This window comes from Plasmopara halstedii (assembly GCF_900000015.1).
Source record: "Plasmopara halstedii genome assembly, contig: Scaffold_1561, whole genome shotgun sequence".
NCBI lineage: Eukaryota > Oomycota > Peronosporomycetes > Peronosporales > Peronosporaceae > Plasmopara > Plasmopara halstedii.
In genome coordinates this window covers 436927-463035 of record NW_020188473.1, presented here as the reverse complement: position 1 = coordinate 463035, position 26109 = coordinate 436927, and the positions used below count along the sequence as shown (strand labels likewise).

General features: G+C 45.5%; 7 protein-coding genes across 7 annotated transcripts; 3 read left to right on the top strand and 4 right to left on the bottom strand.

Moving 5' to 3' along the window:
- Positions 1-397: 397 nt before the first annotated feature.
- On the top strand, positions 398-811 carry PHALS_01503 (uncharacterized protein; the record flags this gene model as incomplete). The annotated part of the gene is made up of 1 exon (XM_024715906.1): positions 398-811. One exon carries the CDS (start codon positions 398-400, stop codon positions 809-811), a length of 414 nt encoding a protein of 137 aa, XP_024581557.1.
- Positions 812-4273: 3462 nt separating this feature from the next.
- PHALS_01502 (uncharacterized protein) lies at positions 4274-4903 on the bottom strand (the record flags this gene model as incomplete). Its single annotated transcript, XM_024715905.1, has 2 exons — positions 4274-4360; positions 4415-4903. 2 exons carry the CDS (start codon positions 4901-4903, stop codon positions 4274-4276), a joined length of 576 nt encoding a protein of 191 aa, XP_024581556.1.
- A 269-nt stretch (positions 4904-5172) lies between these two features.
- PHALS_01501 (myb-like dna-binding) lies at positions 5173-6758 on the bottom strand (the record flags this gene model as incomplete). Its single annotated transcript, XM_024715904.1, has 4 exons — positions 5173-5439; positions 5502-5675; positions 5742-6345; positions 6430-6758. 4 exons carry the CDS (start codon positions 6756-6758, stop codon positions 5173-5175), a joined length of 1374 nt encoding a protein of 457 aa, XP_024581555.1.
- A 7436-nt stretch (positions 6759-14194) lies between these two features.
- PHALS_01500 (proteasome activator subunit 1) lies at positions 14195-15345 on the bottom strand (the record flags this gene model as incomplete). Its single annotated transcript, XM_024715903.1, has 2 exons — positions 14195-14376; positions 14649-15345. The coding sequence occupies 2 exons, from the start codon at positions 15343-15345 to the stop codon at positions 14195-14197; spliced, it is 879 nt and encodes a 292-aa protein (XP_024581554.1).
- Positions 15346-15473: 128 nt separating this feature from the next.
- On the bottom strand, positions 15474-17135 carry PHALS_01499 (folylpolyglutamate synthase; the record flags this gene model as incomplete). The annotated part of the gene is made up of 1 exon (XM_024715901.1): positions 15474-17135. The coding sequence occupies one exon, from the start codon at positions 17133-17135 to the stop codon at positions 15474-15476; it is 1662 nt and encodes a 553-aa protein (XP_024581553.1).
- Positions 17136-17497: 362 nt separating this feature from the next.
- PHALS_01498 (lysine-specific demethylase 8) lies at positions 17498-19283 on the top strand (the record flags this gene model as incomplete). The annotated part of the gene is made up of 8 exons (XM_024715900.1): positions 17498-17552; positions 17615-17862; positions 17933-18031; positions 18121-18156; positions 18236-18357; positions 18429-18558; positions 18618-18800; positions 18867-19283. 8 exons carry the CDS (start codon positions 17498-17500, stop codon positions 19281-19283), a joined length of 1290 nt encoding a protein of 429 aa, XP_024581552.1.
- Positions 19284-19398: 115 nt separating this feature from the next.
- Positions 19399-21708, top strand: PHALS_01497 (WD40/YVTN repeat-like-containing domain; the record flags this gene model as incomplete). The annotated part of the gene is made up of 3 exons (XM_024715899.1): positions 19399-19500; positions 19576-21543; positions 21610-21708. 3 exons carry the CDS (start codon positions 19399-19401, stop codon positions 21706-21708), a joined length of 2169 nt encoding a protein of 722 aa, XP_024581551.1.
- Between the last annotated feature and the right edge of the window lie 4401 nt (positions 21709-26109).

Genomic DNA, 26109 nt, shown 5'->3' with positions numbered 1-26109 from the left:
ACAACATTTTGTTTGATTAATCGCTCGACGAATACCGCCCATTCCAACATCATGTCATTTGTTATGGTTTCTGAGATAAAATCCCGAATGGGTCAACTTCGTGTGTTTGGGTGAGGAATTACGCTCATGTTGACGATGCAAGTAGAACAAACCTCAAACCCAAGACCTTCAAATATACAGCTCTCGGCTTTGCGAAAAAGGGTACTTGAGTGTTTAACTTGGAGAATTCCAAGGCTAAAATCACAAGCTTGAAGTTGGTGGTATTTGCGGCACGAATGTGCTACAGCATGAAGTGACCATCGAAGCTATAAAAGACGGTGGTGATATCTATGCTCATAACAAGTGGAAAGCAGAATAATCTCAAGAATCACTCGAAGAAGCAGTCGTAGATGCCAAAATGGACGAGGTTGAATGTAAACATGCGGCAGCTGATGCATTCAAACGTTTTGCTAAAACTGTTGCGGCTGATAGAGTATCGTCCTTCTCTTCATATGCGTCAGAAGATCATTTGATGTTTCGGCCAAAAGTAGAACAAATTAACGAATTCATGCTTATGCTACGAATTGGCTTAGATGATGAAGAAGCAACAGAAGGAAGTGGTGGCCCACAGCCACCAAGACGTGCTAGGATTGACGAAGACAGACTTATTACCAATGATGTCCTTGCATACTTTGTGAGAAGTGAGGATAATCCGGACTTGCTGACTACAAATGCTCAAGCCGTGGCAAGTGATGTTGCAGTGAAATTGCGTGAAGCTATCGAAACTGAGTCTTTGCTCCATGAGCAGAACCAAACATGGGTACAAAGCTAAGAAGGTTAGATAATCGCGCGATAGGATCACGATGGGTCTTCGCCAAGAAGAAAGATCAAAATGGTTCGTTGTGCGATACGACGCATTGCTTGTCGAAAAGGGATTCGAGCAAAAGTATGGAATGGACGCCTTCAAGACTTTTCCCGGTTGACAATATGAAATCAATTTGGATAATACTTGCTGTTTGTGCCGATTGCAACTACCACATGGAGCAACTAAAATTCAATTTTGTTTTTTATATGAGTGTGCCGCAAACAACAATTGTGAAAATCCCGCTGGGTGTCGACAATGCCCAGGGATACGTTTGTCAATTAATTTAGACTATTTGCGTTTTCAAACAAGCAGCAAGCGCATGGAACAGAAATTACATTGTGGCTATTGCAAAAAAGTTAACGATATCGATAGACATCAGTGCTTTTATGTCGAGCAATCCCTAAAATTATTCGAAACGTTGGATATATGTGAATAACATGATTGTCGTGGCAAGAAAGCAGTAGTAAGATCAGTCAGGCCAAGGCAGTACTCAAAACCACATTAAAGATGAAGGAGCTGAACAAGGCGTTGTCCGTTTTGGGCTAGGAGAATGCCACGCCAGGTCATCCATAGCGCTAACGCTTGCGATAGCAAATCCGTGACATGACTATTCGGTCAACAAGGCTCCGAAGATGTCGACAAATCGTGCACATGAATATTGAAGTCGTTGTTGACTTAGTCGCCTTCAGCGAAACAGAATCGTTTGGCGGTGCGCTCAAAGCCAGATCTATTCTTGATTTTCCTGCTTGCTGTTTGCTGTTCATAATTACATATACTCGACCGGATGTTGCATACGCGGTATCACAGCTGTCAAGTTTCCCAGGAGAGCTCCGGACTGCAAAATCGAAATGCAGGTACTCGTGTGATATGCTACCTATAGAGTACACGCCTAACTGTAGATCTGATGTTAAAAACCGGAAAAAAAAGTTTCTTGTATCCGTTGTTTTTTTCGTTCTGACATTGTTATTTCTCGGGACGAAAGTACTGGCTACGTGCTTCACACTACACACTTGAAACAGTGTAGACAAACTTGCCCTTAACCCTAAATCATTTGGTCAATGTAGCAAGTCCGCTTGATCAAGTGTTTTGGCTGACCTTTTACTGGTCAATCACCATGTCCATAAATGAACCCCGGTATGCTAAGCCCCTTCATCTTGGATGCACTTTAAAACACGTCCATGACCTAATTCCTCTCTTCATTCTCTGATCCGAGCCATAGTATTGCGTCGGCTCATGTCTTTGTCTTGTTTGCTCAACTTGTGGCCGAAAAATGAATGATCATCATGTTGCGTTTGAAGAGATGTACGATATATAATGCGTTTGCACAGAGTGCTTAGAGGTATTAAGCTACCACTTGGTGTACGCTTATCATCGTCCATTCGACATCTGAGACTGAACCACGATACTTTCCATGATCTCATTTAATATTGGCTTCGTTCCACTTGGTCCTGAACATTGCCGCTGTCAGTATTATCATCCCTTCTATGATCACGTCTTTTCCGTGCTTGATAATCGAGGCAAAGTTTAATTTATCTTGTATGCGAGCATACCAAAGCATCCGCCCTCATTGCGTGAAGGTCAAAATGTGAAACCACTGAATCGTCTACGTCAAGATCTCATGGCATCTCTATTTAAATAGCTAGTTGCCGTCTTTCTGTACAGCTTAGTTATTTCCTTGGTCAGCTTCCCATAACTAAAATCAATGTGTTGTCCTTCGCGATTTTACAATCGATGCGATCAAATCATACTCCGACGTCGAATTGCCGAGAAGTAACACCAGTTGGCGCGACTCATTAGTTGGCTCTCCCATTCGATGGAAGTCTGCAATTAAAACTACAAAAGTTCTTGATGTTCCGCCATGCTACACCACTTTTATTTTGAAGACGTGAGTCGTCGCGTCACACAATTATGCAGTGTTGTAGAAATCGCGCAAGGTTCCTCATGCCTCCATGGCCCTCATGGCTTACCTAATCGTGGTCTGGTACCAAATCTCAACGTCTTGCGCAATGATACCCGATGCCTTGTCGTGCATAAGCCACGTCTCCGTGATATCGTTATCATTCTTGACGGCCATGATACGCCCTAGATGACCCTTCCTCGCCAGAGTCATCTTTCTGTACAAGTCCCAGAAGTAGATTTGTTATCAGTATCCAGGAGGACTTTGGTGCGCTTGTTTGCCATCGTGGCTCGGATGTTGTGATAAAGAAAGGCTAGGTTGCGGATGTTAACCTGTTACTTTGATGGATAAACCCGAAGTGAAAAGCGTATATGCTCCTAAGTCATTCTCGTCCTAACGTTGCTATATCTATTCCGGACGTGTAATTCCCACACTGAACCGCAAGCTGAGCCCACAATCAAGCTTGTCCTTTGGAGGACTTATACACTTATACCCTCAATCATGAAAGTGGAGGACTCGTTTAGTGTGTGAACAAATGTAATAATTGTGCATGTAAAATTAGACACATGTCCGCAACATCGTTCTCAAAAAGTATTGTGTGGCGTCATCTTAACACAGCGCTCAGGGTCCAGCATGGCGGGATTTTAAGTGAGGTGGTGCCAGTTGATAAAGGTATTACAGAAGATATGTTCCGCTTGGACGTGGTTAATAAACTTATGATAAAGACCCATTTACATGAGAGAGCATACACCACGTGACTAACCACGCTCACCTCTACTCGAGTCGAGTATATCTTAATGCCCTCTTACCTTCTATCGTCGCGATGCAGTCGCACTTCGGCTTTGCAATAAAGTAACATGATTTCGCTCACTTTTGAATTCGCACTCCACGATCTGCTTGATCTTACAGGATTTGCATAAGGTGACCTGTCACGTGCCTATAAATTTTTGGTTCCACCAATTTGCTACGTCATCACTTCTGGACATCAGTCACGATGAGAAGATTATAATCAAGAATATTGGTGACGGTATTGGAAATAAGCACAAATAGCAGCCCCTCGCATAATGGACGACATCATGACACAATGTTATTTTATGGAAATGGAAGATAAAAAAGAAACAAAAGACTCCTTCTTGGCCAAAGCAAGTTATACAATGTTTTTCTGGCTATGCCCATGCTTTACCAGAATGTGATGACCAACGACCATTGAGCAGTATCATGCAAGGCGTTCCTGGTCTCTCAAGAAAGAGGATTGCTGCTGTGATCATTACATAATCGATGACGGTGAAAGGGAACAATTAGCAACACAAAGATGATAGATACTTAATAGTTGATAAATCATTAAATATGCGGTTGAGCTTTTGGGTAAATAGAAACTGAGTGAGTTGCTATATGATCCGAGCAAGTAGTGCGATAGCTACTATGTGATGTTCGTGCATTCACCTCGCTAATACTTGGGTCTGGGTATATCTTTTGTGTACATTTCTCGGCTGCTCCGGATCAGCATTTCTCCTCCATTGTACCTTTTCGCTCTAAAACGTCTCCGTCTTCTTTTCATTGTCCTTCTTGACGGTTTTACAACCATTTTGGTCTCTCGAAGCATTATCTTCTGCTCGTCTCTGCATTTTAAAGTAAGAAGATCCGTTTTCAGTGCGAGGTAATAAATTTCTCACGTTTCCGTGGACAGTTGCTAAGAGCTGAGATCTTTGAATAGTAGTCAGCAGGAGATTATGGCGAAGGTCCAAGTTGGCAAGTTCTCGCTCCAGCACCTCAACTCGCAGTTGAAGAGAATGAATCTCACCCTCCGAAGTGCATCTAAAACATCCAACCTTTCCAAGATCCTCACTCGCGGTTCTATAATCACTTATTCCACCAGAAAGCCCTCTCCTCTGAGTCTCTTGTTGCAGTTGACAATCTCCACGGTTGCAACCTGTAACCTTTATGTCTGGTGTGATATCACGTTGGAAAGCACGATCACGTACACTTTTCAAATGTTCATCCTCAATATCGCAGAGCTCAAACGCAGCCAGTAACTCGCTTAGGTCATGCACTTGTGCTCTCAAAGCTGCATTCTCTCGCCGATACTGTGCGCCACAGGTTGCTTCAATCCGATTAAAATCCACATGAGGCGACAAATCGTGACTTGGAATTACGGGATTCATTATAAAACTTACTCTGGTCTTTCTCAGAAGAAGTATTTCGATACTTGTATGCACTAGTGTTTTGCTATCAAAATCTCGAGTACTATTTTGAAAGCGAACGTTCAATAGTATTTTCTCTAATATTGTCTTATTTGTCATATTATTGGTTTCTTAAGAGTGCATTTCATTATACAGGGTATAAAACTCTATGGGAGCTGCAGATTCTAGCATCGGCATCACCCAAGTGAGTAGTGCGAAAGGTTTTGAAATTAAAGTTGCTGTCTATTCGACTAGACAGAAGCAACAAAATTCTTCGGTGACCCATCGAGCCATTGCCTTAGCTGAGGACTTTTTAACGTTGGCGTAATGGAGTGATCAAAATCAAAAGTGTCTTGCTGAAGCGCAACATCGATCGTTGGAGGTGCCAAGCGTTTGTGAGGAGATGGCTGCCGACCAATACCAAATGTCGATGCATTGGCGTGAGGAAAAGCGACTGACACATCGGTGCGAAGTCTTGGTGAGCGACGTAGCACCCCACCATTTTCATTTGAAATTTCCTATTATGTTGACAAGAAATGAGCATGTAATTTCATCAAGTTGTCAAAAACCTTTTACTTACGAATTCAAGTGTGTTTGAGTCCAATTCGGTTGGGAAATCAAGATCGTCAAACGAGAATTTTGTACCATCTGCTTTCATCAAACCTGCTGGTGACATGAATCGCGGGGAGCGACGTAAGCTGTGCGGAGGCTGCAAACCTTGTGGTGTTGGCATGTTGAAAAACTCAGCTACTTGCTGCTTAAGTCACGTATGATCAATCAGTAAATATCTTGCGAATTCAAATCAAAATCAGACACGTACTTCGTTAAAATCGATATCAAGATGCTCGAATGCGTGACATGAATTCTCCATTTCGGAAAACGCATCACCATCACCTAGTCCACTGCCATTTCTTTTATTGCGCTTTTTGTTTTTATTTGTTGTACTGGAAACGGTGAAAAACGTTCCAAACTCTTCCTCTCCTGTGTTTAAAAGTTGCAGTAATAATTGCGTATGCAGCACGCGTCGAGGCGTATCTGGCAAGAACATGCCGTTGTTTTCACCTATTGAAGCACTGGTAGAAATGCGCAAATCCTTCCGTTTTCGCTTCGAGTTGAATTTTTTTCCAAGTTTCTGTCCAGGACGCCCATCTTCTGTTTGATTTAGCAAAGCATTGTAACATTCTTTGTATACTGATGCCTGAGACGAGGAGAACCCGTGGCGAAAATTGTTGCCTGCGTTTAAAGCGTCTCGAGTCATTTCAACCATAGAACCCGGAGACGTATCGGCACCAAATTTAGCAGCTTTATTGCTGCTTACACCATTACGAATATTCTGACCCAACGTCTTGTTCTGCTGCTTAGCCATCCGTCGCATTGTCCGTCTCATAGAAGAATACCAGTGATTTTTGATGGCATTGTCCGTCCTAAGGCGAAAATCATCCACTAATTAGGCACTTTTTAACATACCCAAAATATATTGCCAGAATCCCTCATGTCTTATCCCTTACCTGCCAGGTAGCAGCTTCGAGATTTCAGCCCACTTATTACCAAGACGAGTTTGCGCATCCTCAATAATCTGTTCTTCTTCAGCGGTCCATGGGTCCTTTTTAATGGTTGGATCTAAGTGATTAAGCCAACGTGTGCGACACTGTTTGCCCGTTCGCTCTGTGCCGTGGTGCTCTCCATTTAAATGATCCGAAATGACTGACCAACGCTTTGTGCCATATTCTTCCACAAGACGAATGATCGCATCGTCTTCCTTACGTGTCCAGGCACGACGTTCGTACGTCGATCCTGTTCCATTTATCCGACCGTCCATCTTGACTGGTTTACCCATGTTTTATATGCTAGGGATTTCTAAAGTGAATGTGGATCTGGGTCAGAGAGGTGGATCTTTTCCCTGGGTGAAACGATATTCTGACCGTTTTAACGTTTTCGACCGTTTCAACTGTTTCTGGCGCAAAAGACACCACGTGCTTGAGAATACTCAAAGAATCATCCATTACGTCCGCTCGAAAGTTTTTTCCTTGCTAGTAATCCATCTGTTTCATACTGTTTCTAAAACTATTTCAGTACTTGTTCAAGCAAGTATGAAGATTCCAGACTTTCTTAGGTAGCAGTGACCCTGACAAAAGTGCAGTTTAAAATAATAAGGGCATAATCACAAGCTGATCGCTTCTTAGACTTTCACGTTGAGCCTTTCAGCGTGAAAACGGGGCTTCTCAAGACTAAGATCCGTTTATTTCTGCGACATTACAAAGGATGCGTGCAATATGCTGCTTGAGATGTCTTGCAAGCTTGTGCCGAGCTAGAGCCATTGCTTATGCGCAAAAGCGTGAGCCTTATGGTCGGTGACTGCTTGCAGCGCTTTTGGATACTGTGTCATTTGGTATTTAAGAGCTTGAAGATTGTCTTAATGAATCGTTGTAAAAATTTGTTATGGAATTGAAGCTTGTTTCAAAATAGTTGGAGCGGGTCATGGTTTAAGTTCATTCTATATCACGGTGATTTAATGTGCACTGATAGCATCGCTTGCTTGCAAACAAATTTAAACAAATAATTTATCAGAATTCAAAACAGATAACATGCATGTTGGACTTTTGCTGCCGTATATGACCGTCCGAGTAGCAGGTTGTACTGCAATCTCAGTGCGTTGGCGTAATTTGTCATTGCAACAAATTTCATATTTTTGAAGAGTTTGACACGCATGGAAAGTCCATATATACTGCTGAAATTTTCTATGCTTTTGACCCGCAACGTACGGTGTACATTACAGGAAGTCAACAACGTGCTGAGTGATAGTGTATTTAGGAGTATTTTCGAATATTAGTACTAATGTGCAGAATTACCGCGTCGCCATTTTCATGGCGTACGATATATTTCTCAAACTATATTACTGCGAAAAGGCTATCAACGCATTAAAGTTTATCGTGAAACATTCAAACATGAAAACGACGCCCTTAAACTCGTTGTGGGTCGTACCTTGCTGTGGATGAGAACTTCAACTTATTTTGGAAAACTTCACAAATGCGTAATAGATCGCGCGCTTGCGCGTCTTCCAGGTTGTGAGTTGTTTCATGTAATGTTGACGCCGTGCATTTGACGTCTATTATGGCGTACGTCATGTGTTCCACTTGTGAAGGCTTTGAAAAGCTTAATGTTCTCGAGCGCTCGTCGTCTAATTTACACTAGCAATCACAAGTCTTGTTGTACTACAGAATAAACTCTCGCTCGTTGGCTTGATGAGCGCTACGTATTGGTCACCTAGCATGAACAAATAGCTTTTACGTGCGTTCGTGTGAACGAACGGAAGGGTGATTATTTTGCCGCATGCTTGGAGCCCTTGGCCAGCCTACTGGTCTTGGTAAAGCGCTGGTTGCCCATTAGTATACACCTTCGGTAATGCTGGCATTTTAGTCTGTGCAGGTTTCTACGGCACATTTGCTCATTCAACTGCTGATCGCCGGTGATAATTCAGTCACGCTGTTTATAGACAAAACTAACGGCAACATGGCTTGCTGTGGTACTTGCCTTAATTCTAGATCCGCCTTTTACAGCGAGATTTCGGCAAGCTTTTCTCGATGCGTTTAGCACCAGATTGGACATGCCCATCACTGAGCATCACGGGAGGTTACGTTACCGCAACCTCCAAGCTAAGGTCAAGCTTTCTTTGGCGCGGGATGTTGGTAACTATCCAACCCCTTTCGGGACCGAATTCCATATCTTCTAGTACACTATGGAAAAATTTTTGTCAGTGGGGCCCCCAACCCACCCAGCTATAACACACCCATTTTGGCAGGGCAGATACACTATTTAGATGAACCACTTTTAGCGACCAATCTTCGAGCCTTTTTTTTAATTCTATGGGTATCGAACCAGATACCTCCCGGTCTTGGGTCAAGCGACTAACTACCAGAGCTCCACGGTCGGTACGGACCATCCATAGACCGATCGTTAGATAGATCCTACAAATAGCGTGGTAGAGGATATACCTGATTGAAGCCACCGCACTGTCTGATTAAATGCTCCCACGCATTAAGCATTGGCTGATTATAGTTAACAAGCTTCGTACAATTGTTCCTCAAGCAGACTGGTGATAATAATCAACTAAGCTCGCCAACACTATGTAGCAAAATCAACAACTTTGACAACGGGGTTTCACGTGCCCTGGTAGGAAGGATGGGGGTCACACAAAATTGTGTGGCTACACTTATACAAGAAGTCAGTACGTGGCTAGAACAGCCTATAGAACGAAGTTTCGCCGACCTTAATCAAGATATCTTTGATCAAAAGAGCTACGACAGCCTCGCTGCACTTGGTAGCACTTGTTTCAATCTACACCAGAGTTGTTCCGACCGACCCTCTGTAAGGATAAAGCAGCTCTCTCTTATTTACCTCAGCGTATACAGGACAGACTTAAAAAGCTGATGTCATTGCTAGGCCCTGAGGGCGAGCAATACCTCACTTTGCAAAGACCTGAAGCGATCAGCGCGCGCCTCGAGGCGTCGTCGAGCTATGTATATGCTCTGCTAGAGCATCTACAGCAGAAGCTGTCGCTGTCGACTGCGTCAATGACGCCACCGTCGAAGACGGATAACTCCTACCGACCCAGGCCGCTCATGGTGAGTGCTAATACCTCCGAGGGTAAGGATGGATAGAAACTCCTCTTTTGACTAAGAGAGGCCGAGTTGGCTATGACATCCGCCATGCCCCAGAACGAGCAACAGCGCGTGGCCCTAGTTATCTCCAAGCTCGGGTGCTGTGCGCAAAAATGGGCACTAACGTGCAGTGATTCGGCTGAAGCAGCGTCCCCCTCCAGAAAGGAGCAGAAGCGTCAGCTTTTGCGAGTGTCCTCGTCGCCTAACCAGGCATATCGCGTACGATCGCGTTTCCTTGCCGCCTGACAAGGCAAGAAGGAATTAGTGGACATAGTTCAAGAGTTGAGAATCTCATTGCCGGTTTGGCGACCAATCTTCCTACCGAGGTGGTCACAGTGACCGTCTTTAAGGAGAACCTCCGCACTGGCGTGGCCGATATGGAAGTCTTCCATGTCCAACCGTCTTCTTTTGAAGAAGTAGTAAATGTGGCCTTGTATGCCGTATTCAGCTTTAAGTTGACACGACTTGGTTGAAATACACGATGGATCTCAGCTATGCTAAGGACGAGGAGGCAGCTCCAGGCTGCCAAGCAGCGTTCGAACACGAACACCCAACGGTGATTTGTCTGTGAAGACACCCGTCATCTCAAATTGGTTGTCTCCTGCACAAGGCGCATCAAGAGTCATCGAACCGACATCCCGATACTTACACGTTTTTTGTTTGTCGCGGGAAAACGACAACACCCAGTAGGCGCGAGGCGGCCTTATGGGGAAGAACTGGATTCTGTTAAGCCTTATGGATGTAGAGTTTAGCAAAGAGCTTCGTGTTCCTGAACACGAAACGTCTATGCAAGCCGGGCTTGCTGGTCGTTGAAGCGACCGTGATGGGCTTTGCGAAGCCATGGAAGATCCAGATCCACTCTGTCGGGCAATTATGCTCGACGCTCCACGAAGTAAGGCAGTCAGCTGTATGCTGAGGCGCTGATGGCACGATTGAGTGACATCGTCACTCTTCGCTTAGCGATGGGGACATGTGTAACGGTGCCAAGGGTCACTGCGGACCTCGGTGTCAAGTTTCTTGACTTAAATAGCGCGAAATGCTGCTTAGTCTTAGACTTGGATTCAAGGTATGACCCCATCCTTGGTATGGCATGGCTGGAACATCATGAGCCGTGAATCGACTGGAGGTCGAAGACTTTGGGTGCTACGTGCACTCTCCTGGGCAAACTTTGGTGAGTCATGAACCCACCTCTGCACGGAGGAAGAAACGCTATTGTCGCGGGCACTGGGCCGAGACGGTCAACGTGCTGAAGATCAAAAACACCCGAGTTTGTTAACCCGAGGGTGTATCGAACAGGAGTCCCAAGCATGGCTCGCGGGCTGAATGTGGAGTTGCACGTAACCCACTGAGCACTGCTCAAGTATCAAAGCATTCGCTGCATGTCAAAAGTGGCATGCTTGACCAAGGGCCGAGGCATCGAGGGCGAGGTCTCAGTAATGCACGTGGAGTGGTACGTATTTCCCTGAGCACTGCTCTCGTTTTATAGAAGTCGCTGCATGCCACGAGTGGCATGGTTGGATGAGGTCCGAGGCATCTCGGGCAAGGCCCTTCAGATGCGCGTGGAGTTGCAGGGCTACCATGGAGCAGTAGGAAGGGCTTATACTGGACGACGCTAAGTGCGTGTTCTCACAAGTCTCGCCGAACGTACCACCTAAACAGAAAGGAGACCGCGATGCGGTATGTTATCTGCAAGACCAAAGGCGTCGACCCTGACCCAGGATGTGCTTACCGTAGACGATAGCGCACAGCGATACATACTCGTCAAAGGTACGACGGGAAAGGATGACGGCGACTTCACCCTATCGGGTTTTCATGCGGAGGACGTGCTTCCTAAGCTGGACGAGATGTCCTTCGAAGGGTTTGGCGGTGCCTTAACGACAGGCGATTTAGCCGAGGTGGTCATTTTACGACCGAACAAAAAGATTTACTCGTCGCCGCATCTGAATGATACTGTCCTGGAGGAGGACACCAAGAGGGTGCTAAAGGCTTGGAGTAGATCATCGATCCTAAGGATCCCTCGAGTCCGTACTATCCTTTGGTGAAGAAGTTTCAAGACGTCGTCTCCAAAGACCCGCCGTCGGTCCTACCTCCGGATCGAGTTGTGCGTCATTAGATCGACCTAATTCCGGGAGCCAAATACTGCCCTTCCCAAGAGGCAGTGCGACCTCATTGACACCTTTTCCCGTGCGAACCACGACGCAGGAATGGTGCGTGTGATCAAGTCTCCCCATTCGACACCCACGTTTCGTGTCTGGAAGCCGAACAGCAAGTGGCGTATCGCTCACGCTTATAATAATGATAATCTAAACGCTGCCACTATTCCGGCACAGACGCCGATTATTAGATGTTCTCCAGGACAATATGGTTGGCCGTACAAAGTACAGCGCCCTCGACTTGGTCGACGGTTATTATCAATTTCACATGAGAGCGAGTGATATTCCGCTGATAGCGGTGGGTACTCTTAGAGGGATGCTTTGGGAGTGGCTGGTGATACCCCAAGGGCTGTCAATGCACCACCAAAGTTTAATCGTCTTGTGTCGCAGCTGTTAAGGGCCCACCGGGCGTATGCACAAGCATGCTTCGACGACATCTTCGTCCACAGTCGTGCGGGGCACAGGAGGACAGCTGAGGAAAGTCACATCGTCTAGTTGAGAGCGGTGCTGGAGTGCACGCGCACGAATAAGCTGTATGATAATGCAGACAAGTGCATATTCGGCGCGGAAGAAATCCCTTATTTAGGGTGCTTCATTGGGAAGCGTAGTCTTTGAGCGGATCCCGCTAGGGAGAAGGCCATTGTAGACCGACCGGTTCCAAAGGAACCAAAAGGATTCGCGCAAGTGGCTTGGCCTCACCAACTACTTGCATAAGCATAGCAAAAATTATGCGGAAATGGCACGGCAATTGTCGAATCTCCTTAAAACGAATACCGAATGGTGTTGGTACACCGAGCTTCGGGAGGCTTCTGACAGGGTCAAAGACAGCCTCCTGCATGCATCAATACTGGCGTTGCCAACCCCGATCGTCTTTTGAGTGTCGTCTGTGACGCTTCGGACTTTGTCATCGGCTGTGCACTGCTGCAAGTAGACGCCGAGGGGCGATATCGGGTGATTGCGTTCGAATCTAGCCAATTTAAGGCTACGGAGAAAAACTACCCAGTCCACGACAATATATTACTTGCGATGAAGTATGCACTTGTCAAGTTCAGGCTGCACCTGCTCGGCTTCAACCCGTTAGCGATCTACACAGATCATGCGTTACTACACACTGCAACTCAGTTGTCTCAGATGGCCAGGTGGCTCTCCTTCTTCGCAGAATATAACTTTGAGGTGAATTTTAAGCCAGGAAAGCAGAATGCTTTGGCTGATGCGTTGTTACGCAGTCCAGACTACGAGCTTGCAGACGGATTTGATCCGCGCCGCATACGTGGGTGATGGTATGTGTGTAGCGCCGCTACAGGCTCTCAGAAGCAAGGAGTTTTGAAACTTGGACAAGAAGTTGTCGTCGCGACTGCGCGCACGGTTGCACCGATATTCGTTGATAACGGGTTGCTGTATTATAGCACCGACTCAACGGATATACCACGAATTGTGATTCCTCACGATTAGAATTTGAATTACCGTATCCTCTATGTGGCCCAAGACACCACACTCAGTGGTCATATACTGAGTACAACGTACAGCTCTGTGAGTTGCCACTACTGATAGCCTAAGCTGTACAAATGGACGAGCACCTATGTGGCATTTGATGCATCGCTTCCGCGAAAGAGGTAGGGTCGAGGTGAAAGTTCTCGGTGCAGGGATCATTGTTTCGGTGATTGTCTGTGACGCTGGCAACCGTTTCTGCCTGCGGAAAAGGATCAGATGCCATTGCGGCAATAAAGCTATTAACTGACGGAAATAGTTCGCCAATTCTCGTCTCTCCTGACGATTGGACAAGGACTAGGAATGAACTTGATAGGCCTGATTAGGCGGTGGAAACGTTCGCTTCTTCTGTCGCTTTAAATTATCACAGGTAGAAGCGCCTCTTCTTAGCGCATAGGTGCACGTCAATGCCCATTCTCACGCGCGGCTTCTCAGCTTGGAGACTGCAAGCCTGGATCGCTACGGTCCCATTTTGACCAAGGCCGAATCAGTGGGCTTCTCAGCTTTCATCGTCCAGAATCGAAAGTTTCTTCGTTTCGATGGTCGAAAGCCTGGACGCTCAAAACTAGCGGTCTCATGGTAAGTACCATGCGCACCCGTTTGTCCTCCGGTCGGGGCGCTACGGGATTTGTCTGACCTGAACTTTTTCAGGGCTGGTGAGCGCTTTCAGGTGAGCTCTTACCGCCTCCAACCTCTGATCGTCAGGTTGGTGATCATGTTGTGACCAACAAATAGACAAAATCGTTTTAAGATGGTCTTGTCACCTCGAAGATGGGCACTCAATCATTTTATAATACGTTCATGACTCGGTCGTGGGGTTGCCATGTGTTTTGCACAGAGAAAGCTTTGACTCTAGGAGTTCGTGCAAACAATTTTATTGAGATCGAACAGACAGTCTCTGACGCTAGTAGCCTACGTGGGGTATCAATGGCCGAAATTACATCTTACACCGATACTTTGGCACTTGTGAATACTCACAGGAACTTCGCAAAATCGCACAGTTTCACAGTTGCACCTTGCCCCATAGCAAGATAAATGTATTCTGCTCTAAATGTAAAAGCTTGTGTTTTACGTAGTGAGAGCTTAGCAGCTACTTCTTCGGCACTTCTATGTTCCGAGGGCAACGTGTTCATTGCATACCCAATCCATAACATGTCTAATTTGCGATGTCTCGATTTGGTAAAGAATGTGTACGATTAGTAACTCGAACAACCACTGGGCTGGATTTAAACCGACGTTACGTAAGATATAATTTGTTGCGATGCTACTTGCTTGTTTCGACATGTATTTGAAGCAATCTGCCAGAGCGACGATTCAGAGTTGACTAATTCATCGTAAGCTGAATAATAGTCTCATTTCGAAAAATCTTTTAAGTAAAGACAAAACTCTTTGTCTAGAACATATTAAATCCAGCACGATCGTTTCTACCACGCGGCAGTTCAATTTTCTCCTTGTTCTTGTTGATGACGTCCTCCGTTACAGCGTATTGGTCGCGCACGCCTTCGAGTGCGCGCAGCAAGTTGAAGTACCACTTGATGTCAATCTCCACGACAGCGGCAAGAGCGTCTTCTGGTGCCTTGTTGCCAGTGTTGCTCTGCTTCTCTACTTTAGCCGTGACGCTCTTCTCCTCGTCGCCTTCCTTGCCGCCTTTCGACGAAGTGACGGTGGTAGTCGTACTCGTCTCGGAGTTGACCTTGGCGTTAAGTTTTTCCACTGCTGTTGCACGTGCAGAGCTATAGTCGGCGAGTGAATCCCATGTCTTTTGCCACTTCTCCAACGCCTCTTTTAGATGCACGTACGCGTACTTTTGCACCTCGACGCCAAAATTGTTACCATCTTCAACCTTTGGTACCAAAAGCTGGATCCAAACCTGCAGCAGCTGGATAGAGCTCATGAGTTGCGCCACCTCGTCCCCAACAACTGCTAGCAGCGCCTGTACGTCCCCATTTGAGCTCACAGAAGCTGGAGCTGCTAGCACCATCTGTGCAAACTTAGCACGCAGCTTAGATGGTGCTCGCTCACTTGCATATTGCTGTACCAACGTGTGCACATGTGCCACGCGCTGCGGCAATTCCGACAATAGTGCGGCACCCGAGGAAGCAACGCTTTTCTTGTACTCACTCATTGAGATTTTTTACTACTGTTGGGGATCTTTCTTGACTTCTGGCGTAAAAGTGAAATTATGGGATATTTCCGTACCGGTATGAACAAGTTTTAAACAACAAAAATACTTAAAAGGCTACAGTGTGACAGCTATTTAACAGAAATATGTGAGCCTGCAACAGCTTGAAGAGATGGGCTGTCAATTGGTTCCTTGAGACCGAGAGTCTGACGTGCTTCTGCCATTAGGAACACGCTGCCGCATACTACGACTACTTCATCATCAGAGGATGCACGCGATGCGTTTAGTGCAGCCTCCACACCTTCCTTGATTGGAGAAATACTTTTATATTCGTAAGTCACTTTGCCCTCAGCAGCTGCGCTTGATAGCGCCATATTGATATCTTTTAACGACGCCCCGCGTGGATGATTCGCTTTGACCAGATGAATGTATTTCTGTAGCTCCTCTTCACTTTTATTTGGGTGTTCATCGCGTAATGCATCCAAGATTTTATCCAGAACTTTGTTAATTGCCTTATCGGCCGAAAACCCGCACACGAACCGTAATTTCTTGCAAGGAAACTTCTGATTGAGCATTTCCACTAGCTTATCGATGGCCGGTGGGTTGTGTGCGACATCTAGCACCACAGTGACCTTGCGTTCTGTTGAATTAGGACGGATAATATGCAACACTTGAAAGCGGCATGGAGGTCGCGACTCAAGTGCAACGTTTACTCTTTCATTTGTCACATCAACGCTCATCTTGTTTGAGTCGTTAATACCGGTCTGCATAGTGTTAAGTTGCACACATGCTTCGCGGGCAATAGCCGTATTCTCTAAGTTATAATCATGGTCAAAATCCATCTGACGAGGCACTTGCTTCAGCGGGGCATTATTCCGTGTTGCAAACTCCATCATCACATTAACGGGGGTATTAGGTCCTACGATCACCGGCACATTTGGTTTTATAATCCCTGCCTTTTCACGTGCAATGGCCTCGCGGGTATTCCCAAGTATACGTGTATGATCTAATCCAATAGACGTGATGATCGACAACACTGGTGTGACAATGTTAGTCGCATCCAGTCGACCACCAAGACCCGTCTCTAGTACAACGAAATCGACTTTCTGCTTCGCAAAGTGCTTAAAAGCCAGCATGGTAGTGATTTCGAAGAACGTGGCTGGAATCCGAAGTTGGGCGCTGATAGTAAAGATTTCGGACAGTGCATCACAGACATCTCTCTCGGAAATCAGCTGGCCATTGATTTGAATACGTTCGCGAAAACAAGAAACATGCGGAGAAACAAATAGCCCAGTCTTGTACCCTGAGCGCTCAAGCGCTTTGGCGATCTTGTATGCCACCGATCCTTTTCCATTCGTACCTGCCACGTGTACAATTTTTAACTGTGATGCAGGATCTCCAAAGGCTGCATTCAGCTGCTGCATGTTTTCGAGTCCGAGCTTTACGGCAGTAAAACGATTTACCTGGTACAATCGCTGCAGCAGCATGTCATACGCGGTAGAAGTCGCTATCGCCACCTTCTCCGGGTTCATATCCTCGTAAGAATCCTCAGAATATTTCTGATGGGTACTTTGCTGGGATACGCAGCGCGTCGAGTCCAACAACAGCGAATTGGAGTTTAGTAGGTTTAAGGGCACGCCAAAGCTGACCAGCAACGGATCAGAACGTGCAAAGGCCGCAGGAGTCGGAGTTTGGCGAAATTTTGCACGATATAATGCCGTGTATGAACGGGAAAAGTGTCCGTGTACACGATCAGCGCTACGTTGACACTGTGATACTCTGCGCAACGCCATAATTTAAAGTAACTCGAGGCTGGAATGTTGACAATGAGTTCCTTCTGCAACCCTTACCTCGATCACGTTTATTTTGATGTGCAGTGGGAAGTTCAAACCAATAACCGGTTTTATATCAATAATTAAGTCATTACAATCTTTAACGGTATCATAAGCAGTAGAATAAGATATCAAACATTATATCATTTCGCACGCTACGCATGAGTTTTCATTTGAATACAACGTTTATTTTTGTATCTGTTTAGGAAGTTCTTTATTTCTTGCAAGTACCGATTTATTTCTACTTTGACTACATTTTCCAGCTGGTAATCACAAATCCTAAGAAATGCTCTTGTTATAAGGATATTATACTGCAGCGACGTATGAGCGTGATAGGCGATACTGAGCCTCCAAATCTCTCTCCGCACCTCCTACAGCGTAAGTGTGTCCGTTGATTATATGTTCTCACTCTTTTAAATGCAACTTTTGAAATGTAATAGAGCTAAAAGATGCTGGTGGGGCCGCAATCGCTGATTTACTGGAGCGAGCGGCAAAGTCCGAAGACAAAAAATTTGTCGAGGTGCTGGTAAATGCCGCATATGAGCGAAGCTGGGAAAAGCTGCATTGTGGAAGCTGGAAAGATGTTCTACCGGTGTGGCGTCAATCCTTTGGTATTGCCAGTGTGTTGCGTGCGCGCTGCTTGGCACACCGTCAGCAATTTTTAGAGAGCTTGAAAATTCTTGACATGGTGTGTTGAAAAGTTGACTTCTTACTGCATTCGAAAATTGTGCGACATCTGATTTTGTGATCTCTGTCAGTGTCTCATGATGTCAGGGCCACTGGCGCCATCTGAAACGCACGCGCTGATTGCTAACGTGGAAAAGCAGCTCGCTATGAACACGCCGGAGAAATCAATTGTGCGTGTTTTCTATTGAAGAGTTTGAATGATGCGCCACACTTATTGTCTACATCGGTGTTCGTTTTTTGCTAAACTTATCGTATTAAGACACGATTACCCGAGCAGGAACAAAGGAATGTGAAGGTCTGTAATCTCTCATGTTGTCTTGTGTCGATTGAAAATTTTCGATTGAAATTTTTTTTCCTTGGGTTGTTCGATCCAGAAACCGCGACTGGATCATGAAACAAGTAGAACCAATTTTGAAAAAAAGACCTTAAAATTTCCTCTGCGACGCTTGAAAATGCCTTCGCTGGAAAAATTTCGGCAAAACATGATGCTGCAGAAGTACGATCTGCCGTGATAACTAAATTGCAGCACATGTCTAACGACAACTCTGGCTGCGTTTGCTAAATCAGTGAGCCAGCCATTATTACAGGTGCGATGGAGTTTTGGCCCGCATTAGGGCGAGCCGCTGGACCGACACGAGCATGGAAGAACATCGAGTATCTTCGCCAGGTCGCTGGGCTCCGAACGGTGCCTGTTGAGGTGTGTTTTTGATACTATTCTGCAGTCTTTAGCTTAGGTTAATTCGTTTGCGGCCTTAGGTAGGGTCGGATTACTTAGGAGATGACTGGGGACAAGAGCTCATGAGTATGAACGAATTCTTGGATCGGTTTATCATACCATCGCTAGCGAAAGATGAAGTGGGTATCGACAGTAGCGAAGGTAGTACAACCGTGGCAATTCAGAAAATGGGATATTTGGCGCAACACCGTCTTTTTGACCAGGTATTTGGCCTTACTTTTGATAGATACCCATAACAATACTTACCAATGCTTGTGCTTCGTTTAAAGATCCCTTCGCTTGAACGTGACATTATGATCCCCGACTACTGCACTTTGCAGCGCACTGAAGTCATTGATGACGGGGAAGATATAACGATCAATAGTTGGTTTGGTCCCTTAGGGACTGTGTCCCCATTGCATTTTGATCCTAAAGACAATCTCCTATGTCAAGTTGTTGGAGCAAAGTACATTCGACTCTACTCTCCAAAAGAGAGCGATAAACTTTATCGAATTGACGGTTTGCTCTCTAACACGAGTTCAGTAAATGTTGAAGATCCAGACTATGTGCAATTTCCTAAATTTCGTCATGCACAATACGTTGAGTGCATTTTACGTGAGGGTGAAATGCTTTACATTCCTCCCAATTACTGGCACTATGTAAAGTCTCTCTCTACAAGTTTTTCAGTGAGTTTCTGGTGGTCTTAAAACAAAGAACTGCTTCTGATCTAATAGAATTTCTTAAGACCTCCATTCGATAAACAATCGCCGCGTCTTTTCAAAGATCTTGTTTAAATCCTAAATTATAGTCGAAAAAAGAAACATGGCCGGGTTAGCTCTCTCGCAAGCTGAAATACTTAAAGTTGGGCCTATTGCAAGCCACCACTCGCTGCAACTGCTGCCTCTTAGCAAGAAGAAAAAAAAGGTTTAGAATTTAAGTGTATGATTAGGTTGTTAGGGTGCACGTTTTTGACAAGTGATTCGTGTTTATATGGAGCAGCAAAAATTCGTAATTGGAGACGAATATGGCGTAGTGTCTTGCTATCAAGTGAAGAGAGGTGAGCCTCAAAATGTGTTCAAGTCGATAACGCTTGCAGGTCCAGTGTCCTGTATAGTGGCCGGGACGAGCAAAGGGACTGAAGACAAGACGTTTATTGCCACAGGACAACATGTCCACGGTATCAATAAGAAAGGAAAGGAATTCTTCAAGTTTCAAAGCAATTTGGCAGAACCATTGCGCAAGATCCACGCGTATGATAACCAACTTTGGACAATCACCGACTTTACCTTTAATCAATATGAAAATGGAGTTGATAAACATTCGTATGTATGTCCGGATCGAATCAACGATGCACTCGTCGTGTCACTTAACCATGAGCAGGATTTTCATGGTATTTTGGGCTGCCAAGACCGCTACATTCGCATCATTAAAGATTCCACATCAGTAGCCAAGAAAGCAGTGGCTGCACCAGTCACTGCTCTTTGTCGAGTTCCCTCGATGACAAGCAGGAGTGCTACCACATCAGATCCTGCTTTAATTCTATATGGCACAGCTGCTGGAGTTCTCGGTCTTTTGAGTTACAACGGAGACAAGCTCAAGATCAAATGGAAGACATCTTCACAGTCTTCAGAAATGAACAAACAAGACGCCAATGGAAATATATCCATGCCTCTATCTACAGCTACCATCAATTCAATTGCATGCTTTGACATCAATCGTGATGACCATCCAGAGATTTTAGTGGGTCGAGATGATGGTCGTATTGAAGTCGTATCGTTTCAACCGAGTTCGGGGAATGTGGTTAAGTTATATGAGCATGTCAATAACGAGAGTATTCGGTGTGTTCGAGGTGGAATCGTGACTACACTCGGATTCGAAGAGCTCCTGGCAACAACTTTTTCTGGTCGCGTATTAAGCTTCACTACTGAACCACTAGACCAACCCGACGGCGATGACAGCTACGGTCGATCACGTGGAACTGTGCATCGAGAGACCCGCATTACCAAGTTGCGTAAAGAAATATCCACTCTCGAAGACAAAATTGCTCGAATGAGTACGCAACGAGGCGTGAAGGACAAAGAATTTCTTTCGTTAGCAGAAGAATTGGTGGTGAACAGCAAGTTTCAACTGAATGCAGCGTTGGCAGTCTATGACGTATCTCTTGAAATTCCGGTGGGCATTCAAATGATCGTGCTGCATTCAGCAGTACCACTAGATCTACTCGAGAATGAGAACAATACCGCTATTGTGAGCAAGTCACCGGTCGATCCTGCCAATGGAACACACTTTCTAGCCACTTATCGCTGTCTCGAACCCACTCATCGATTGGAATTTCAAGTGCGTACCATCGAAGGACAGTTTGGACACGTTGAAGCCACAGTAATAGCTAATACACAACCTCGGTCGGCGCAAACGATTAAATTTTATGTGAAACCGCTCTCATTACACCATCGCGTCCTTGAGCTGAGTGATGCGGAAGAAGCTGAACTATTGAAGCCATGCAATACGCTTCAATTAAGTGGCGACTTTTCTCTCGTGCAGATTCATGATTGGGTGTCTATGTGCCTGCCTGAAGTCCCTGGCCGTCTACAGACCGAGGACGTTACATTGCGCTATCGAAACTCATTTCTTGGAGCCTTACTGGTGTGTCGATATTGTAAGGGGGAAGCCAGCTTCTCAACGCCTTCCGTTTCAGTAATTGCAATTTTGAAAGAGGTGATTACCAAGGAAGCGACGGCCCGCAAGGTTACGCTAAACATCGCGCTAGATATAAAGAAGGAGAGTGTAGTAGTAATGCTAGGCTACTTGAGGCCTTTGTTGGATGCCAAACACGCACTGGCCTCGCAAGTTAAGCTTATCGATGGTCTAAAAGAGCTACAGCTGCATGAAGAAGATTATGCGGTCTGGATGGCGCCGGAATACCAGCAGATTCTTGAAAACTCGGAGAAGATTTTGGCGGAATTTAAGGTTAGCCCCAAGGCACTGAACTATCTAGCTGGAATCCTTACCGATCTTTATGTCGACCTGTGCAAGTTTCGAGGCACAAGTGCCAAGCAAAACCTGCCACGATTCTACCAGCTTATTGAACATTATCATTTTGATTCGCTTGTTGATTTCTATCTGCGTGAGTAGAATAAACTTGGTGCTTGGATGCTTTTTTTTAAACGCTTATGATCGTGTATCACAAACGTCTCGTATAACTTGAGCACTTCGAACTTACCGCTGCGATGACTTACAGTGACAAAAGCTGTGCCACCACTGGGAAGTAAATGCTATTTGGATGGGCCGCACACCACTAGTACTTTTGCTATACCAGCTCAAACTCCTCGTGTTGTAAGTTGCTGCACAGCACACCAATGAACAGCAATTTGTGGTCATAAGTCTTCAAGATTTAGATATTCTAAAAGTCAAAAAGTCATGATGAATACAACCATTTCCTTTCTATCTGCTCAGAGCTTTTGTGCTTTGATCCTGTGATTGTTACAAACGCATCATCCCTCCCCTTAAAAACACGCGATTACACCCTTCTTTCAGTCTTTGAATGTCACGCTTTTTTCAGGGGCTGGCCAACTTTGTCGAAATGATTATTGATCTTTACAAAATACATTGAAAATATGCCAGCGTGTATGCTGCCTTCTTGTCGTGACACCGGTTTATCGACGAGGACATGCAACAGCAAGTGTTTTTAGCATTTATTGCGTAACTCATCCCAGGCCAAAAGTCGGAGGTTAAGCATGTTAAGTACGTCAGCTAGGATGAAGGCAAACAGGGTTTTGAAGACTTTCAAGATAAATGCCAGGTTGGAGTCGACATCTAGCGGTTTTATAAACATACAACTTACTGAATGCGGAAAGACGTCGCAGTTCTATTGAAATAAACGAACTGGCAATTTAGTGAAGCCGAAACACTCTGTTGCTACAACAACAAATGTCGCTGTGCGTCAGTTAACCTTATTCTCTTTATCTGATTGTAATACTGATAGTCATTTATGTGTAAGTAGATAATAATACAACTGCCACGGCACAAATCTGTCAGCATTATTAGCCAGCTGGACACGCATCGACTCAACTTGGAAGCACATTTAGTTCTAGCAGTTACTGGAAATTGATGGGCTTTAACGTTGCATTCAGCATGTCAGCCAACACCCAAGGCAAATATGTCTCGTAGCAGAGCTTTGCGAGCCATAGACCTATATCTCCAGCATAGCAGAAGCGCTTATGTGGCAAACATGGCACTGCGACAGCTTTGAGCAGGATATGGATTGTTTGATACAGTTAGTAGTTTGCCCTATTCTGAGCAGATGAAAGAGTGGCATGGGGTCTTTATCGAGCTTGCAATTTGTCAGTATAACGCGGTGGAAAAGAACAACTTATCCCATGACAAAGTGATGCTTGCGATAAAAAATAATCTTGCCAAGTTAATATACCCCTACTAGACTCGCAACCATTTTTGATCTACACACATCATGCGTCTATCCGCACAGCAGAATGCTTCTACTGCAGTAGACGCAAGATAATTATGCTTTGCTGAGTATATCTTCGAGGTGAAGTATCAACTGGGTCGGCTTAATGTGGCGGCGGGTACGCTTTCGTGTCGCATGTACGTCGCACATCGACGAACTGAAAAGTACGGGGTATGGGCAACATGTGCTGCAGTGTTGGAAGCTTCAGAAGACAAGATATACTCGGATGATAGCGTTGACCTCCTCGGCACGAAGATAAATGTACTTGTAATCCAACAGGAAACTACTTATGAGTACACGCATGAAACGTGTCAATGAATAAGATCTTTGTCACATGTGTCGCACCCCTGTTCAGTCTGTCGGATATGGCAATATGTTAGTATATTACTAGAATGGAGTCTATCTTTGGTCTGCCAAAAATTACGTCTAGTAATACCAGCTTTGAGGTTTATGACTGTGTGATCAAGATGAGTTTTCTTGCTAACGTCAACAACATAAGTATGCCGTCAAGCTGGTAAAAACGAAACAATAGCCGACATGGCTTTCCTGTTTCTATTGTCTCGGATTATGACCCACGCTCGACAGCAAAATCACTGAAAAGTTTCTCGACATCTAATTGAACATGTCCAGCGCAAATCACCCCCAAAGACAAAATGCTTTGATCTCGTTGTCGAGGGTGTAATTCGAAATATTTGCGCGGAGCGAACTCGGTGCTAGAGCAAAGTGCTCTCAATGACTAGATTTGCGCTGGATAGAAAGGTACACGCCCCTGCAGGTTTTGACTCATTTAGTATATATGATTCTGCCCCATGAAAAACTCTGGTCTTGGTAAAGCAATGCTGTCGATACGATTTTGGTATTGGTATCTACCCAGTTACACATCGCAGTAAGATCACAATTCTTATTTCAGCCAGATTAAGCAATACGCACCAAGTCTACGATGCTATGACGATGTGCAAACGTATCATGTAGCTGCCACAGGCAGACGGAGGACACATCAATTTAAAGTGAGAGAATTGCCAAAAGGATAACTCTACCTACAGGCAAGAAGGTTAGATTCTGATCTCACTGCTCATGGCTAAGCTGACACAGATATTAAGTCACACTATTATTATCCCAACGAGAAGGCAAGTTCATTACGATCGTTAAGAACATACTTCGACCGCGCTATCAAGTCATTCATTTGTGCTGCGCTTTGTTGTAGCGACGTCTTAACGAAACCTTAAATCTGTGCGCCTATCCAATTCGAAACAACAATCTCATTACAATCATTTGGCCATTCGCGCAGCTCAAAGAGTGCATCAAAAAGATAACTCGTCAGTATCGACCGCACCCTCAAACTTTATAAAGGGTTCAGATGCGGTCATAATCTGGAGAGCTCACAAGAACTATATATCATGGAGCATTGTCACCCGCCGTTTCTGCTCAAAGAGCAAAGAGTGCCCACTCTCATGTGAAAGGGACAGCGGGCCGGTGGAGCAGTATCTGGTGAACTGGAAGGAATAATTTCGCTTTGTGAACTAAAGGAATTCGCGGTCATACATCAGCAAGATTGACCTACTGCAGTGCAATAGATGGCGGCTTGCCGGGATAGTACTGAGTCTCATCATACCTCGCAGATGTAGAGGTCACTTGCGACGGGACTGCCGTAGCTCTTTGCTTCGAGAAGCAAAGCTAAGGTCACCGACCTTACGATCTGTTCTAGAAACCAGTATGAGTGAAGCGGATCGCAATTCGCTAACCTAAAAGCTTAACCTAAGGGAAATACACACTTCCGTCCAAAATGATTTGCCTTGTTTTATTTGCGGCAGAGCCGCCTAAATCTTGATTTATAGGATTTCCGAATTAAATTGTAAGACCTTATTATACTGCATAACTACTGGCAGTCCCGCCACGTAGTGGCTTCTAGTTAAGATGTAGCCACGTCATTGTGTGGTCATACCATCTTGTGTGACCCACCCTATATATCAGGCAACAACAGTCCAAATGCAATGTTGACTGATGGACTTATTTGTTCGTGTCCTCCAGATCCACGACAGTCCACATCCTCTATCGGCGTAACCCCGTTACACTCTCCTCCATCAAAACTGTGAATATCCAAAATTAACATTCAGCTGTCGCCTCGTAGGAGGCTCGCTTGTCTGAGGCATTTTTACGTTTCCAGGACCTTCTTCACGCATTTGCTGCTCATTGAGCTCTGTGTCTATGACACGAAAAACACCTAGCCTCGCTGGTCCCGAGAGCACCCGAAGGCAGAGCCCCTCTTCGTCTCCTGCATGCGTTGCAACTCCGGACCATACGACCGCGGCTTCACGGAAAGCACATCCCAAGCTCTTGGAGATCGGACGACGCTCACCGCGCCCGCCATGGCAACGGATTTCCACATCGAGGATTCGGAGGTGGCCGGCTACGAGTCAGATACTCCTTTCCAAGGGTGGGAAGAAAAAGAGGGCGAGGTGCCCCAGCGAGGCGACGTGAGCTCTGCTCGAGCCTTGCGGACACCATGTCCGTTTTCCGACCTCTCGACTTTTGGAAGAAGTAATATCGTTACCAATTATCTCGACAAGGCACAGGAGCAGCAGTTGGGGGCTGCCCACAAAGCATCTTTCATGCACTCGTATCCACGTTCTGTCCTAGACCCTCGTGCAGAATACGGCTTCCGCGCGGTGGACCCATTACTAAAGCGAAGGACGCGATCACTCGATCGTTAAGCGTCTACGTGATCGGACCCCCAGCCACTACACAAGCTGAGCTTGACGAACGAAAAGCACTCTTAGCTCGCTTCTTGGATTCTCGAACATCCCGATGGATATGTACCGCACTCGACTTTGCGCTCAAAGAGGAGGTTTTCAGTACCCTCGATGCGGACGATTTGTGTGGTGCTCGCACCTTGCGAAACATCTTTCAATAAAGAAGAGCTCTTTGAGCGATGGGTGCAGCGGCACCGAAAACGTTCCTCGCTGTATAACTTACAGTGGAGTCACAAGATAGTGGAACTGCGCGTAGAACGACATCATCGGTTTTAGTTTGCCAAATTACAGGCGCATTGCCGAGTTCCTTCGGATCGTCTG